The 17,396-nt window shown below is 36.4% G+C and overlaps 1 protein-coding gene across 3 annotated transcripts; it reads left to right on the forward strand.

Annotated features, from left to right (window-relative positions):
- LOC109227976 (anamorsin homolog) lies at nucleotides 3,016-9,027 on the forward strand. Of its 3 annotated transcripts, XM_019393165.1 has the most exons (8): nucleotides 3,016-3,192; nucleotides 3,271-3,418; nucleotides 4,893-5,047; nucleotides 5,131-5,211; nucleotides 5,818-5,977; nucleotides 6,070-6,203; nucleotides 7,574-7,648; nucleotides 8,691-9,027. In XM_019393165.1, exons 1-8 carry the CDS (start codon nucleotides 3,190-3,192, stop codon nucleotides 8,727-8,729), a joined length of 795 nt encoding a protein of 264 aa, XP_019248710.1. In that variant the 5' UTR covers nucleotides 3,016-3,189; the 3' UTR covers nucleotides 8,730-9,027. The 3 variants fall into 3 exon arrangements, with proteins under 3 accessions (XP_019248710.1, XP_019248720.1, XP_019248716.1); XM_019393175.1 differs by lacking the exon at nucleotides 3,016-3,192 and having other exon boundaries at nucleotides 3,270-3,357; XM_019393171.1 differs by lacking the exons at nucleotides 3,016-3,192; nucleotides 3,271-3,418 and adding an exon at nucleotides 3,434-3,615.

Here is a 17,396-nt window from a genome sequence, read left to right on the forward strand (position 1 = left end):
GACAGTGCCAATTCTGTGAACAATTCCATAAGTTGCAGTTGTCTTATGTTTGAATCTTTGGGTTGATTATGTTGCCATGCACTAAAAGTTTTATTCCTTGACTTGGATTTTTCTTATATCCCTGCACAATATATTTAAAAAAGATGGACAAAAAATGCTAAATAAGGGAATGGTTTGGAGGAGTACAACAATAAAAAGAAAACACCAACTTCATCTGCGGCTATTTGCTTAAACAGATTGATGAAAGAATCATTTGCAGTTATGACTTTAGCTGCAAATGATGCCGAGTCTGAAAAAATTGCTAGAAAATATTTCTTTCAAGCAAGGGTTGAGATCACTAAACTCCAAAGTATGCAGAAGGTGCCCATAGGAGTTGTTCCAAATCTAGCACATTTATTGGGCATTCTTTGGATTCAATGATCAAGTTTTGGATCCAAATAAGAAAAAGGATAATCGAAATGGATACGGAAGATTAAAATTAAGAACTGAGCAAAAAAAGAGGCGAGCACCATAAAAGACATTAAAAGCTAGAGCAATAGAACAACATGAGCAAAAATCCTTGGGATTAAATTTTGAGGTTCAATCTCTAAATAATCAAGTTATAATTTTCAATTTATCACTAGTATTTATATTTTAATTTACTTAGCGTCCTTGATTTGATTTTTTTGCTTTACTCCTTTTAATTTAATGATGTTGTTATATGGAAATCAAAACACTAGCTTTACACAACTGGTGACTCAGGCTTCAACTAACCAATTTGGAGGTGGCATTGAGAACCAAGTTCAAACATCACTAGAAAAAATGTTGATTTTAGTGGCCAAGCGAATTGATGTAGAAATTGAATTAGTAATTGAGTTGGATTTATTAGTATTGAGATTGACAAAGATTGTACTTATTTATTTTAATTATGGATTATATTGATTTACGGATGAACTGAATGATAGTGACAGAGAGATCATTTGAACAATATTTATAGTATGAATAACTTGAAGAATCAACATATATTTATTATTTTATATTATCTGACCTTGATTTATAATTTGTGTCTAGTGATGCAATTGTGTATATCCTATGTAGCAATGTTATCATGGTGTATGTTAAATGTATTTGGAGCAACGTAGTTTACTATAGCTGGTTTACATTGTTATATTTTATTCTTGCGAAGCATTTCAGATACAAATTGTTCATTATGTATAGGTTGTATGACTGTCGACGTTAGCTTCTTCATCCTTTTCTTTTTGAAACTCATTTTCTTTTTCTAGTTTGTCGTAATTATTTTTTTTTTCTTGTACTAAGTGATTGGATTATCATAAAATGCAATTATAATACCTCTAATAGGAGTAATGAAATAGATCTTTTTCTTTGTTCTTTTTCTTTTATTATCCATTAGTTACGCCTGTAATAAAGAAAGAGAGTAGACCTAAATATTGCATTTTTTAGCTTATTCTTTAAACTAAGAAAGTAGGAACATGAGTCCACTTGTATAAACTAGACTCACATAAGTAATGTTGGTTATGTGACTCACATAGTAAAATTTCTCGAAAAACGTGTTTATGGGGGGTAATTTCCAAAACTGAGACAATTTAGTTAAATATGTTTCATATAATGTATAAGAAAGAAAAAATCCCATATTATAGTAGTAGAAAACCGACTATTTTAACAGTCCACTCAGAGCCTACTTATCTAGTTACTCCAAGTCGGCCCAAGTTGGCCCAAACCTAACCCGTTACATAGATATAGCGGCAAGCCAACCACTCTATTTAAAAAACGGAAAAGGATTAAAACTGCAAGTATCAAAATTGGTACAAAAATGCCTCTGTCCACCTATTTGAATAAAAATGCCCCAACTGTTATTATTTTGGCTCAACATTACCCTTACTAACAGAAAATTTTGAAAAAAAGAAAAAAAATTAATTAATATCCACGTGTCACCATTACCCTCCCCAGACGCCACTTGGTGAAATTTTACTGGGTAGTTGTTGTTGTTGTTGTTGTTGTGTCACCATTCCATGGACCTAACTTGAACTTCAGCCAAAATATAATTAAACTCACCTGTAACCCGTCCGAATATTGACCCGCTCTGATTTTAAGCCGGAAATAGCAACAAACACGACAGCCCATCTCACTTGCAAATTATGGATAAAAAAAATCTTTTTTTACTAGACTTAGCACAGTAATCTTATCAAAAAAAATTGAATCTATGATAACAAAAATAATTTCAAAAAAAGAAAATAAATACTAGCGAAAAAATTATCCAAAAGATTGTCGACTATTTATTAGTACATCATACGATCCCAAAGTGTATGAAATGTGATAAATGTACAATACCCGTTACGCAGAACAGAAAAACTTACATAGTAATAAAAAAGAAAAGCAAAATAAATTAAAATTAAAAATACACATTACATGAAGCAAACCACTAGAAATTTCAAATAACAAAATACTACAATAAATTAAGAATATTCATTATATAAACAAAAAAAATCTAAACTTTTTACATAAAGAAGAATATGACACCTCCTTCTATCTTCTATAAAATTATTTTAATAAAAAAATTTGTTTAATTATAAATGTATACTCATAAAAAAAGGGATATTTTTAAAAATAGCCAGATATACAACTGGTCGTTCAAAAATAACTCAATTTCAAAAGTAACCGAAATTTAGCCACTTTTTATGTAAAAATACATATGAGCGAAAATACTGTTCAAAACCCGGAAAATACTCCAGTATATTATGCTGGAGTTCCAGCATAACTATACTTGAACTCCAGCATATTATACTGGAGTTCCAGCATAAATCCACTAGAACTCCAGCATTCCAGCAAGTATAATGGTCCAGTATAATATGCTGGAGTTCATAAAGTGCACCAAACTCCAGTATATTATGCTGGATAGGTCTCTATTGTAACAAAACGGTAACTATTTTTCATTGACTTGATAAACACCGACTATTTTTAATTGACCCGTCCTAAAATTGGCTATAACGCCAAATTTTGGCATAAAAAATGCTCATTAAAACGAAATGACGAAGAGGCAGAGGTGAGAAAAGAGAGAAACAGTTGAGGGCAACTCCTTTCTCTACTTCCACCGCCACGCGTTTTGCGCCCAACTGTTTGTATATCAATCGGAAAGAAGTAGCTGTCCGTCGCTGTCGAATTTCGATTCCATTTAAATTTTTCTTCACCACTATGGTAGGTTCTTGTTTCTTATTTTGAATATGTTTGCTTTTTTTTTTTTTCTTTTGAATTTGGATTTTCATTCTATTGTAGGTCGGCCAAATTGGAGGCGGTGATGTACTGGTGCTTGCCGAGGATGTTATGGTACCAGTTAGTGTGGTATCCAGTGCAATCAGCATCGTAAGGAAAGAGGGGATTGAGAAATTGAACCCTAATATTATTACTCAAGCTTCATCCCAGAGTAAATTTTCTCAAAAAAAAAAAAAAAAAATCTCCCTTGTGTCGGCTGAACTGATACTTCTCTGCTCTGCTTATGCTGTGACTATGAGTGACTCATTTTGATGAAGATTTTTATTTCAAATTTGTTTTTGGGATTTGATGATGAAAGAGATAAGCTAGGAATTTTCTATAAAGTGGCCAGGTTTATATTAATAGGCGGTGAGAACTGAAGACCTCTAAATAGATGCCATTAAAGGGCAACACAACTCCATAATTTCTTATTAAATTCCTGGTTTTCTAATGGCATAATGATAAGGAGCCTCCACTCACATTCTCAACTCTCAAGCAGTTGGGCTGGCCTTTTGTCTTGTCCAAATAACTTATGTTTATTTTTATGGTTATGTTTATATATATTATATATATACATATATATTATTTCTCCAGTAATGCCTCTCTTTGCTAATGCTATGCTTCTATAGTGTTTTGAAGATTATCTTTTTGATTTGATAATGAAAATTGGATTTTGTGCTAATCTTGATGCATTTCTAAGCTTTTCGTGTTTGACAAGTCTGAGGACTAGTGTTTGTGTTGTATGCGATTTGAGGGCAACCTAGTACACCATAATAGACTGTGGTGCCAATTATTAAGATGTCCTTTTGTCCAGAGTCTAATCAGTGTGTTGGAATTGCAATATTATAATATAAGAATTGTGTCTATTTTGTGATGTAGCCCTTTCTTTGTGTGGATCAAATCTCCGGCTGTTTGTTTCAGAAGTAAATTAGTACGGATCAAATATCAGAATTGAGGGACCAATATCAGTTAATCTGAGTCCAAGTGGCAGCAATTTGAAGCCTCTGGGAAGATTCTGATTGGTAGTTATTGGAGATAAAGATGAGCTCAAGGAAGCCGTTTGGATAAATTGGAAGAGAAAATACTGATAAAAAATAAATTGGAAGAGGAAATTGGTGGAAAAGAGGAAGCTGCTTGAATAAGAAAGAAGCTAAAGAGGTTCCAGCCAATTTAAACCAAAAAGATAAAGAGGGACTATATGGGTTTTCTTGTTCTGGGTTTTATTTACTTAATTGTATACTGTATAGCATCCAGAGCCCTTGCTTATTTCATATATTAGATTATTAACTCTGAGACAAAGGGAAAAAGCTCTTCTTCACTGTAATGATGTGATGAAAACATGAAATTGGTATGTAAGAGAGAAACGAGACAGAGAGACCGCCTGATCCAATACAGTTCCAATACTTTACTGATCAAAAGGAAAAGACAGAGAGGGGTGTAGGAGTGGGGATCTGCAGATAATAAATTCCCAAGTGGGTTAGGATAGAAAGGGAGCTTGTCTTCTTCCTTTATTTTTCTTTTTCCTTTTCCTTTTCTGTGCTCTCTGGTTAAGTGTCTAATACCAGTCTTTTGTAAGTGCTTGCCCCATGGCCCTAGATTCTTGTGATATTGAATCTTTTCCCTGTGTTAACCTCTGGTTATTACAGGCCTGACATCAGTGAAGTCTGCTTCTATGGATATCGTTGCTCTCATCTGTAGGTCCCTCGAGTTTCCTAGTGATAAAATGTGTGGGGACATCTCAAGAGTGTTGAAGCCAGGTGGAACAGTCTTACTTAGTCTAAGTTCTCAGTTAATCTCGAAGGTTACTGAATCCTCCCTTTGTGCGTATTTTTTCGTGGAAAATTTGTATGCATGTGTGAATTGTCCTTTCCATCTGAATTGCAGGCAAACTCTACCCATGAGCGCACATTATTGTTGGCTGGATTCTCTGATGCACAGTCATCTGAAGCTGGCCAGTCTTTCGTGGTTAGTATTTATTCATGTGCCTTTATTTAGCTTCCTGTCTTCCTCCAACCCCCTTCAATACAATGATTCTTTTATCAGAGAACTATTAAGTTCCTTCTTCCATTTTAAATTCTCATAACACCTTTTATATGATGAAGTTAAATTGGAATAACACCTATTTCATGGCATGATGACGCTCATTGCTTCATTGTTATTTGTGCGACATCAAATTTGCAACTCTAGGCATTTAGATAAAATTTGAAGTTTATTCAGTTTTCGGCTGATCATCGCACCACTCTCATATGTTGAAGTTATTTAAGGAAGCCTTGAAGTTAGTCATTATAGGAACACTTAGATTAAGTCCAGTGTTTTAGGAGTCCTTTAGTTTGGCTATATATGTATGATGGTGTTATAGGGATAAATGTGAAATTTAGAGACTCTTAGTTTTAGAGAACCCATGTTTGTTTTAAAGATAAATAATTGCGATGGAATGATTTGGGCCCAAAGAGGATAGACAAACACCCGACACTCCTACTTGCTTGAGATTGAGACATAGTTATAAAAAAACCCTTGAAGTTATTGATCTTGACTCAAATAAATTGTGTGGTGAATTTAATCTCTGAACAGATAACAGCAAAGAAACCTTCATGGAAGGTTGGTTCATCCTTCTCTATCAAGAAAGTCATAAAAAGTTTGCCGGAAGTTCAGATTGATGATGATTCAGATCTCATTGATGAGGATAGCCTTCTCAGTGAAGAAGATCTGAAGAAACCTCAATTGCCAAGTGGTAATAACGTGCACCAGGATTGCCTCACTCTGATATTATCAGTTTCTCCATTAGTATTTTGAACTCAATTTGTTGTACACTTGGTGGTGCAGTTGGTGATTGTGAAGTTGGAAAGACAAGGAAAGCATGCAAAAATTGTACGTGCGGAAGGGCTGAAGCTGAAACAAAGGTGCAACTTGGACCAACGGCGGAACAGCTGAACAATCCTCAGTCAGCCTGTGGCAGTGTATGTCTCCTTCTATATTGATTTCTGTTATACTAGTTGATTACTCTCGTCTTCCAAAACTACTGTGGAGTGATGGAGAAGCTTCAACAGCTCTACGATACTATTGCCTCTATGTGATTCGTTTGGCTATGAATGGTAGGCCGTGTTTGGTTTTCATAATAGAAATTGATTATAATATCTGAACTAAGCGATTATTGAATAATTAATTAGAAAATAATGACTTACATGAAAATCTTATGCTGTTATTATTTCTAACAGTGATTTCTCATATAATAACTAAAACCAATTAGAGTTGATGAAACAAATTTGATAGGAATACTGATTAAATAAGATAACAAACCGTGTCATCCTTGTCTAGAGTGATCCATGAGAAATTCTGTTTCAGATTTTTGACACAAAAGGAACACTGACAGCTTGAGTAGGTTCTCCTTTGTTTTTGTATGGTTCATTTGTATTATCATGAGATAATTTCACCACGAACTGATGGAGCTACTGACCATGATCTAGACTCAAAGGACCTTTTCTCCATATTTTATGTGAGTAAGGCTAAGTGAGCCCAAAAGAAATTCCACACTGAAACCTTTCTGTAATACTGAAAATTGAGGGACCCCCTAAACAACTGTCAAATATTTTTGGAAGGTCCAGAAATATTCTTATTAGTTATTTCTATCTTCCTTTTCATTAATTATTTTGGGTGCTGAAGATTTAATTTAATTAGTTACCTTGATGATTTACTATAGGTTTTTTAGTTCGTCCTCCCATATCCTGATGTTGTGACTTGAAACGAAACACTTTTGATCATGAAATATTATGGGGTTTTGGCTTTTTCTTAACTCTGTTGATTTCAAGTTTCGGCAGCTCATATCTATTGGTGCTTCTGTGTTTCCTGTGTATTTATAACCAGGCCACAGCACATGAATTGGAGCTGATTTACTTCCAAAAACGCTCAAATGTGATACTTGGAACCTAATCAACCTATAGCTCTCAGTAAATAAGGCCGGAGAATGTCGAAAACTTTGCAAACAAACTACTTTTAGCAACGGGATTATCTTATGAAGTTGGCATGATATTAGTTTAAATAGAGTAAAGTGGTAAATGAAATTCATATAACCGATCCAAACTTATTTGGGACCGAGGTGTAATTGTAGTAGGTTTCTGCAGAAAACTGAATCTATTTTCAAGTGCACTGTCATCTACTGATATACTTGTATATTTGGTTGTTGATTGGTGTTATAGTGTGATTTAGCAGACAGCTGGACAACTAGTTGGTTTCTTTCTTTTGATTATTACCTTCATTGATCAGCCTTTGAGTTTTGCAATTAGTTTTCTTGTTAATTGTTTTTTCTGGGACATGTCTTCTATGTTGACAGTGTGGTCTAGGTGATGCTTTCCGTTGCAGTACGTGTCCTTATAAGGGTCTTCCTCCGTTCAAACTAGGTGAAAAGGTACATGGCAAGAACAAGTTATTCCCATCTATTTTTCTATTTCCTTCTGAGGTTTCATTATGCAGGAATAAATATACATTTATATATTCCTTACCCAAGGAAAAAGATTGCAGTATACATGAAGACGATGTGTACTGACATTTTATTGTAATGATGCCAGTATTTATGGTGAACATGAAAGTGAAACCTTTGTTTAGTGACCAAAATCTGATTGCCTCTTTGAAGCTTTTGTCTCACCAATCATTTGTTTATGGAAATAATGCATTTAGATGACAAGCAACGGAGTTGTGATTCTGCTCTTTGTTAGAATCCTGAATAAGAGGAGGGTAATATGAACTGGTTTATGATTGGCATCTCAAGTATTCTTTCTTTTTTTTTTTTTAAAAAAAAAAAATAATTTTACAAGAAGTTCTGATTTGTTACTTTGCTTTGTTTGGATCTCACGTGGCCGTCTTAAAATATGAACAGACCCAGTTGACCTGTTTAAAACCGATGGTGGATCCTAAATATAGGACTATAAGGCTTTGAAGTGATGCCAGTTGTTAAATCTCATTGGGTTTTGCTTGTTGGTGGTTAAGAATAATAATTTATGTCACATGGTCGTCACTACCATGTAAAGAAAAAGTTCTTTTGAGGATTTAAAAAGTTCTCTTGGTATTGAGTTTTGAATAAAATTCAATATACATTAGAAAAAGAAGGATTAAAAAATCACAGCCAGATTTTGTCTAATTATCCCGGAGGAGAGCGAATCTCATTCTCGCTGCCAGATTTGTTTGTTGCACTTAATTGGGGCCTTGGGCATCAGAGTGATGCTACTGATGATTTGTTTGTTTGTTTTTTTTTTTTTTTTTTTTTGAAATGGGAAACCATTTAATCCGACGCCATCAGTTATGGCTGTTGCACTTGATGTTGTTCTTCACTGAGCATAATAATGATTCCTGGGGAGCCCTAGTCTCTGGTTGATTTCATTATTGTATTCTTGTTTGCATTGTGATGTGTGAAATTCCAATTGAGTATGACACCTCTATCACTGCTTTGGCAGGTAACGCTTTCTGGGAATTTTCTTGATGCTGACCTCTAATTGCAGATGATAATAGTCGATATGAGATTGCAGAAACTGTTATAATTAGTTCAAAATTAGCTTGTTCATTTTGGTTGAGGTGAGATAAGTGAATGTGTAATATGGATTCTTGAAGAAGTGAGGGAAATAGCAGTGGACTGAGTGGACTGTGAACTCTGTAGGCTTCTAAGAGCTTTTAGAAGAGACTTCAACGTCTCTCTCTCTCTCTCACCCCTTGCTCCGGTATCTTGTGTATATGATCATTTGGTGTTTGTTGCTCGATTGGAAAGAAAATGATGAACACCAGCAGGATTGGTGATCTCGAGTGTGAAAGGTAGAGTCTATGACTCGCAATTCTTAGCACTGTGCGTTTGCTCGCTTTTTGCCATCATCTTGTTTGGTTTTGGGGGGGGGGGGGGTAGGGGGGGGGGGTACGTCGGTCTGAATGCCAAATCATCTAGAATGGAAAAATGAACCATGTCTACGCCTGCTATTTCTGCGTCACAGTATTTTTTTTAAACTTTGGGTAGCCTTAATTTTTAGCGCAACCAGTTGTTTTCGGAATTTCACCAGACTGCATGTGTTCTTGAGTTTGATAGCGGATGGTCCATGCTCGTATTTTAGTGCTTAGTACGGAGACTTATAAAGATAAATGTCCATTATGCTTGAATGCGATTTACTAAACGACTGGACATGAAAGTTAAAATGTCAGAAAGGAAAGTCAGTATAGTAGTAAATTTTATTTTACTTTCTTAATTTTTAATGGTAGGCAAATAATCCACCTTTTGAATGAGACTGATAACTTCCTTGAGCAACACTTCCCCGTTGGTTTAGGTAACAACAACAACGACGCAATTAAATCTCACTAGTGGGTTTAGAGAGGGTAGTATGTATGCAGATCTTACCCCTTGGGGTGGGTAAAGAGGCTGTTTGCGGAAGACCCGTTGGACAATTTACGCCGAGCGAATAGGGACCCCAAGGCTAAGCGGACAATGATGGAAAAAAGCCTAGAAGTGAGGCTTCGAGTTGTAACTTTTTGTTGTCGGATTGAATTAATTTTGCTTCATCGACATCAATTTATGTAGAGAATACCTTGAATTGGACAGTTGAAGAATTGGAAATCACTTCGCACTATTTGGCATGCAAAATCATAAAACATATTCAAAATGAAACTGAAAAATTCTTAGGGCTATTATAAAAGATTGTAAATATATGCTAAAAGCCAACAAGGTCACTATTAAACATACTTGGATGGCAGCAAACCAATATGAACATTTTCGAGTAAACGAACGTCACAAACATGAAGAAAATTTGCTAATCTTGGAAGATACGCTCAAGGAAATGGAGTTTCTTCTAAATTAAGCCGTGCAGCTTATGAAAGAGTTTAAGAAATTTATCTAGTCTTTTCCAATGCACAACAACACCATACCCAATATAATCCCACATATCTGGGGAGGGTAGGGTGTACGGTGTACGCAGACCTTACCCCTACCTTGTGTAGGTAGAGAGGTTATTTCCAATAGACCTCGGCTCAGGAAAGCATAAGCACCACAATAATAAAAAGAAAAACAAGACGGAACAACACCGAGAAGCCATGTAAAAACAGCATAAATAACAAGATAGTAAGATGATTGAAATGCAAAAAATGACAGGTAGTCAAAGAAACCTAATACCAACCAAATACGAGAGTACGTACTAATACTACCGGTATAAATATTCTAGACTACCTAACTGTTACACCCCATATTTTTGTACGTGAAAGTATGCCGTAAGTTAATTGATGTAAGCTCGAAAATGAGATTCTCTTTGAAATATATAAAGTGATCTAATGATATTACATCTCGTATTTCCGTTCAACATACAAAGGACTAGGTTGAGGATGAATGCACTTAAATGCGAGAAAGGACATTTTGGACGAATAAAAATGAGTTGCTTTGTTACCCGACGTGCCTGCTTCACCAACTTACTTTCCGTCCTACTTGCTTGAGCTACCCGACACATGTCTAAATTATTTAATGAGGATGAGACACATGTTTCAAAATGAAAAAAGAACCAATATGAATCGCCTACTTGATTAAGTAGGTGACATGTAGGTGCATCACCTACTTAAAAGTTTGTGGACCAAATTAAAAGGGAAAGGAAAAGGATAGAGATGGGCAACCCAACCCATCTGCCCAAGCCCATTAGTATGGTCATATATACATAGATATTTCACTAAGAAAACAATTTAGAATCCCTCTCTCTCTCTCTCTCTCTCTCTCTCTCTCTCTCTCTCTATTGAAACGTAGGAGCTCCAAAATATCATCCCAAGACCTCTCTCAACTAACTCCTAGGGTTCAAGACCAAATCCACAAGTTGGTAAGGTGATTTCTCTCTTGGAAGATCAAGATAACCTAGTTATCTCCATCTACTTTATTGTTTGGGGTAAAGAGCTTGTTTGAGCTTGAAGTAAAGCTAAGTTGGACAAGTATTCTTGTTGTCAAGGTAAGGCTTAACTTCCCCTATATGTATTTAAGATCATTTATGTATATCTAGTTAATTTGTTAAAGAAAATTTGAGAAGTAGGTTGAACTTCATGTTGAAGTGTTCTAGTTGCTGGACTATTTTGGAGTTGAATTCTTGATGTTCTATGGCTGGAAATCAGTAGAAATAACTTAAGAATACTATTGCTATTGTGGTTGTTTGGAAGAAGAGAAGGCTTGGGGAGTGCAAGTTAGAACTTGGTTGTTTGATGAGATGGGGTGGATTGTTTTGGTGATGTACTGTAACGAATATGAGGTTATATATATATATATATATATGTTTGTTGGCATTTTGGACATGTTGGTCTTGTTGTTTGATTTGAGGAAAATGAAAAAAATAAGGGGAGGTGTTGTCCAAAATTTCGTAGACGAGCTAGTCGCACATTTGTGTTGAGTTCTAGCTTCCGTAAGCTTAACAATGGTCCCTTGTTGTTTGTTGTAGGTTGAAGTACTAACGGGCTGAACTATCGTCGTGTGATTAGGTAAACGACAAAGGTATGTTAGTGTAACACCCCAGACTTTAGACAAAGTCCCACATCGGCAAAACACAAGAGGGATGCTGGGTATATAAGTTAACAAGCCTTAGATCCTAGTGACGTGTTTTAAACCCGTGAGGGCCTAGGCCCAGAGCGGGCTGGGCTGTTACAAATGGTATCAAAGTCACTCTTGTGTCAGCCTTGCCGATGGTGGGTTAGAGTTCAACTGAGTTTAGGCAAATCCTGGTTAGGCGGGGCAAATCTCAGTGCTGAGTCTAGGCGAATCCCATGCGGTGGGGCAAACCTCAGCGAAGACGTTGAGTCCATAAGAGGGGGTGTATGTAACACCCCAGACTTTAGACAGAGTCTCACATTGGCAAAACACAAGAGGGATGCTGGGTATATAAGTTAACAAGCCTTAGATCCTAGTGTCGCGTTTTAAACCCGTGAGGGCCTAGGCCCAGAGCGGACAATATCACTAGCGGGCTGGCCTGTTACAAATGGTATCAGAGCCACTCTTGTGTCAGCCATGGTGGGTCAGAGTTCAACTGAGTTTAGGCAAATCCCAGTTAGGCGGGGCAAACCTCAGTGCTGAGTCTAGGCGAATCCCATGCGCTGGGGCAAACCTTAGCGAGGACGCTGAGTCCATAAGAGGGGGTGTATGTAACACCCCAGACTTTAGACAGTATCCCACATCGGCAAAACACAAGAGGGGTGCTGGGTATATAAGTTAACAAGCCTTAGATCCTAGCGACGCGTTTTAAACCCGTGAGTGCCTAGGCCCAGAGCGGACAATATCACTAGCGGGTTGGGCTGTTACAAATGGTATCTTGTGTCAACCTTGCCGATGGTGGGTCAGAGCTCAACTGAGTTTAGGCAAATCCCGGTTAGGCAAGGCAAACCTCAGTGCTGAGTCTAGGCGAATCCCATGCGGTGGGGCAAACCTCAACAAGGACACTGAGTCCATAAGAGGGGGTGTATGTAACACCCCAGACTTTAGACAGAGTCCCACATCGGCAAAACACAAGAGGGATACTGGGTAGATAAGTTAACAAGCCTTAGATCCTAGTGACGTATTTTAAACTCGTGAGGGCCTAGGCCCAGAGCGGACAATATCACTAGCGGGCTGGGCTGTTACAGTTAAGGCTATCCCTTCTTTCCTTTTGGCATGATCCATATGATACAACGAAACGAGCAAGCACGCAACTTTCACAGATGATTCTATTCTTAGAAGTACTAGGGTTGCCTATGTTCTTGATTCCCATGTGTCCTATTATTATATCATCTGTTCATGGGTCTGAGAAAATACGTAAGTTGATAAAGTTTATTTCATGATATTAATCGAAGGCATAATGATCTTATGACATTCCGAGAGATCTTGTTGAATTACTTCAGTATGCATTGCATTCATTTATACATGTACATTGACCCGTAGTGGATGGCATTATATACGCGTATATTATATGTACATGGGGTATGGAGAAAGGTTATGGCGTTATATACGCACCACCACCTGATCAGCTGGTATACGTTGATGATTTTGCCCACAGTGGCTGAGATGATATGATGGGATGCCCTCAGAGGATTGATGATGTTATGTATGCATATACCAATGCATGATATGACATTTGTACGCATATGCATGACATTATAAATGTTTCATGATTCACAGAACTATTGAGACTTGCAGGTTGAGTCTTTTCCGCCATGTTTCTTTCATGTTTACTATATACTGCTTTCATACCTTATGTTGATACCCAATTTCTTCCTATATATATATATATATATATATATATATATATATATATATAAAATTCATATGCATCATCATTTTGATTTATGAGCACACACAAGTATTTTTATAATTTTTCATAATTTTAAAGGCTTTAAATCAATTTGTTTCTGTATTTTTATTATATAAATATTCAATAATTACCCTCCAAATTATTAATATGATGAGTTAATCATCTAAACTTATCATTTATACTAGCATAATGTTTAAATACTTTTCAGTGCATTTCTATAATTACATCTATATTTTACAAGGCTAAATTGCACATTTTACAATAATAGCCCATATGCATGTATAATTATATTATTTATGCATAAAATAACTTTTTATATTCTTATAATGTTAAGTAATTATTTTAAATCATTTTCATGCACAAGTGATATTTTTGTTATTTATAAATTATTTTTTTGGTTAAATTGGGTATTTAAAATATAACCCCCTAAAACCCCAATTTCGGACCTATACGCTACCCAATTACCCCAGCCCAAAACACCAAGCCCAGTACCCCAGTCCAAGACCCCTTAATCCAGTCCTGTACCCGTCCAAATTACCCGACCCAACATCTTTAAATCAGGACCGTTGATCTCCCAAAATCAATGGTCCACATCACTCCAACCCTTTTAAACTAACCTACCCGGCCAAAATCCTAAATCATTTTCACCCAGCACGTCGTCTCTATTCACTCCCTCTCTCATCTTCTCCCCCTCTCCTCTCAAAACCCTAGCGTCGTCATCACCCTAATCTCTCCGATTCCAACCCCATAATGGAATCAATCGTTGATTCCTTACCTTATTTGGCCCCTCCTCCTTACTGGCTACCCGATTTTGGTATTACCTAATGTCTTGCCTAAATTGGCAAGCAGATCTTGAGAGATTCGAACCAAATTTGGTTCAAAATACTTAACCTGTTGTGTATTCTGTCTGTGTTCATCCCATGTTCTTTGTGAGTACAGTTGTTTTACGTATCTCTTGTGGCCTAAAGGTTAGGGTTTCAGATTCTCTTTGATTCGAACCTAAACGAGTTCAAACTTTGATTTTTAACATTATCTCGTCTATATTCACTTCATTATGCGTAAATCTGCCTATTACTGCTAATTTCCTTTATTTCCCCTAAATTAGGGTTTCAGATCTTTTTCTAGTTTGATTCTTTGTTGCTTCTTGAATAAATCTCCTTTCTATGTTCATTATACACAGTATGTGATTATTTTGCCCTTGTTTCCCTGCTGATTTTATGGTTTACCTAAAACCAAGGTTTGAGGCTTTTACTCTTTCCTTTCTCGTATGGTACTGATATTTTCCTTATTTTGTTCAATCTGCCATGTTTCCATTATTTCTTTACCTTATTTGCCTTGAAACTGATTGTTAATTGATATTTTTCTTATTTTAAATGTTACTCGCCCGATTACACGCTATTATGCCCTGTTAATTTACTGAACTCTGTATTATTTATTCTGTGATTAATTTCTTTCCTTACTTATATGTATTTGATTACTTCCCTTATTTGTTCGCCTAATTGAACATTATTTAAACCCTTCTCCCTTTTCCCTTTAGACAGACTCGAACTCTCAATAATCTCATTAAAAAATCTAGGGCTTAGTTCTATAATCTTTCTGCTCTCTCTTGTTTACTACTGGTCTTGGCCGGCTGAAAGTCAAGGCCAAATATTCTGGACTCTCGACTTTGTGGTATTATTCTGGTTTGCTTGCTTAACTGGTGAGTGACTATCCTTTGTCATTTCATCTCTATATATCCTTGAACTATGTGTACAATCCAACATGTTTAAAGTCCGTTCTGAGCATGATTCTGCCTGTCTATATGATTCTCTTTTAGTCCTATAGTTGATACTGTTAGTTATGAGATCGGTTATCTTTGAATAATATGAATCCTCTTAAAGGATAACTTATTGTTTTAACTTGTCTCATGCATACTGCTTGCTAGTCCTGAACTTGTTCTGAACTTAGTATCCTTAAGATACCACTAGCATGAAAATTAGTTCATCAATTCTAACTTTACAGACTCGTATTGTTACTTAATTTGTGTGCCCTACTAAGAGGTCTTGTATTCCTCTGGATTCATGTGATAATCTGACTGTTTGCCTTAACACTCTGCCTAAATATTTCTGTGGTTAAACAAGGCTGTCCTAAATGTTAGCATGCACACTTAGTGTAATCAAGTCTTTTCTGACTTAACCTGTTTGAAATTGTGTACTTTGCCACCCTTGCTTGTTCTCTTAATGCCATTATGCCTACATGTTTTGTGGTCTAAAAATTCTGTTATGGTAGTCTCCTTCTGAGAAATCCAAACTGTTTTAAACCTGTCCCTACCTCTTTTTATATGATGTTACTCTTTTTAAAACTCCCAATCTTAGTCCTTTAGGTTCTATCCTCAACCATCCTAGTGTGAGCACTGCTCAGGGTCCATGTGAGACTCTTGTGAACTCTGACACACTGGGAACTGGTTCCTAATCTCTTTTGAAATTCCTGAGTATGTGGTTCTGGCGTGAGCATTGCCCTGGGTCCCTGAGGCCCTTGGGAACTTTGACACACCGGAAACCTGATTCTATATGTGTTATGGGTGAATTACTCATTATTGGCTATGTTGTACCTGTGAAATAAGTCTCGAGGTGGAAATGGTTTGAAGGCCTGGTTGCCCAGGTGCATTTGGGTCCAGATAAAGGCTCCCTATAGTTTGTGCCATTACTATCATGTAATTCATTTGCTAATCTGGTCTGTAATAACTTTGTAATAAACAGATTCTGGGATATTTAGTGAAATCGGGAGGGTTTCTTATTTTTTTTTGTTAAACTGGGTAGAAATCCTGCCTATAGGACTTTCATTGGTGATGCTGATTCTGCTAAAATCGTATGAGTTCCGTATTAGACATCCTGCCTATAGGATTAATATTGCAACCGTTTGTTAGAAATCCTGCCTATAGGATACGTTAATTTGTCTAATAGAGTGTGTTAGCAATCATGCCTATAGGACCAATATTTGGCTCAACTGTTTTCTGGCAATGTGTCTAAATTTCTGTCCGTATGCTATTCTATGATAGATATCATGCCTATAGGATTAAAAATCAGTTCAATGTAGATATCATGCCTATAGGATTAAAAATTAGTTCAATAATAGAAATCATGCCTATAGGATTCTACTAAATGATTCTGAATACGATCATCACTATCGACATAGGATTGAACAACAATTTTGGATTCGTAACTATGATTTACTGTCATTCATTACTGCATGAAATGCCCAGATGTTGTACTAAATAAAATCAGTAGGCAAAATAATAAGCCTTAACACTCGCATTAATGAAACTGATTCTGTATATTACTGCTCGATATCCTGTCTATAGGATTATGCGATTAATAAAACCTGCTAATTCATTGCGTGCATTTGCTGTTTATGTGTGGAGGTCAATATGAGCTCGTATCTGCTCTTTATCTGAAAGTCCTAACTGTTTTGCTTGTCGTCTAGTCTTTTTACATTTTGAGCAACCTAGGTTTAGTCTAGAACTATCCTTAATAGTGGTCCTAATACCTCCAGGACTATAGGTAAGTGACAGGTAGTGCACGCATAGGAAACGAACTAGAATCAATTAGAGCGCTTTAGGTAACAACTTAAAGATAGTAATCGGGTAGCAGGAGATGATAGTTTGTGCCCGCTGAATAATATGAGTAACACCCCGACTCGAGGGAGTTACGAAGTATTATTTTTGTTGCATGGGGTGATCCTTTAGGCTAAAAAATTTAGGACCCCCCATCCTTATTAAATAATTCCCTCGCTTCTTTATTAGACTAATTCATAATTGAGTTCGGCCGGGACCCACCGTTGTGGACCTCGAGGGGTGCCTAACACCTTCCCCTCAAGGTAATTTCGAGCCCTTACCCGATCTCTGGT

This window comes from Nicotiana attenuata, chromosome 1 (assembly GCF_001879085.1).
Source record: "Nicotiana attenuata strain UT chromosome 1, NIATTr2, whole genome shotgun sequence".
Classification (NCBI taxonomy): domain Eukaryota; kingdom Viridiplantae; phylum Streptophyta; class Magnoliopsida; order Solanales; family Solanaceae; genus Nicotiana; species Nicotiana attenuata.

Bases quoted from the DNA above. Each gene is read 5' to 3' on its own strand.
- LOC109227976 (XM_019393165.1), top strand. The intron at 6,204-7,573 runs GTATGTCTCCTT...CTATGTTGACAG, and splicing joins CTCAGTCAGCCTGTGGCAGT to TGTGGTCTAGGTGATGCTTT. The intron at 7,649-8,690 runs GTACATGGCAAG...CTGCTTTGGCAG, and splicing joins CGTTCAAACTAGGTGAAAAG to GTAACGCTTTCTGGGAATTT.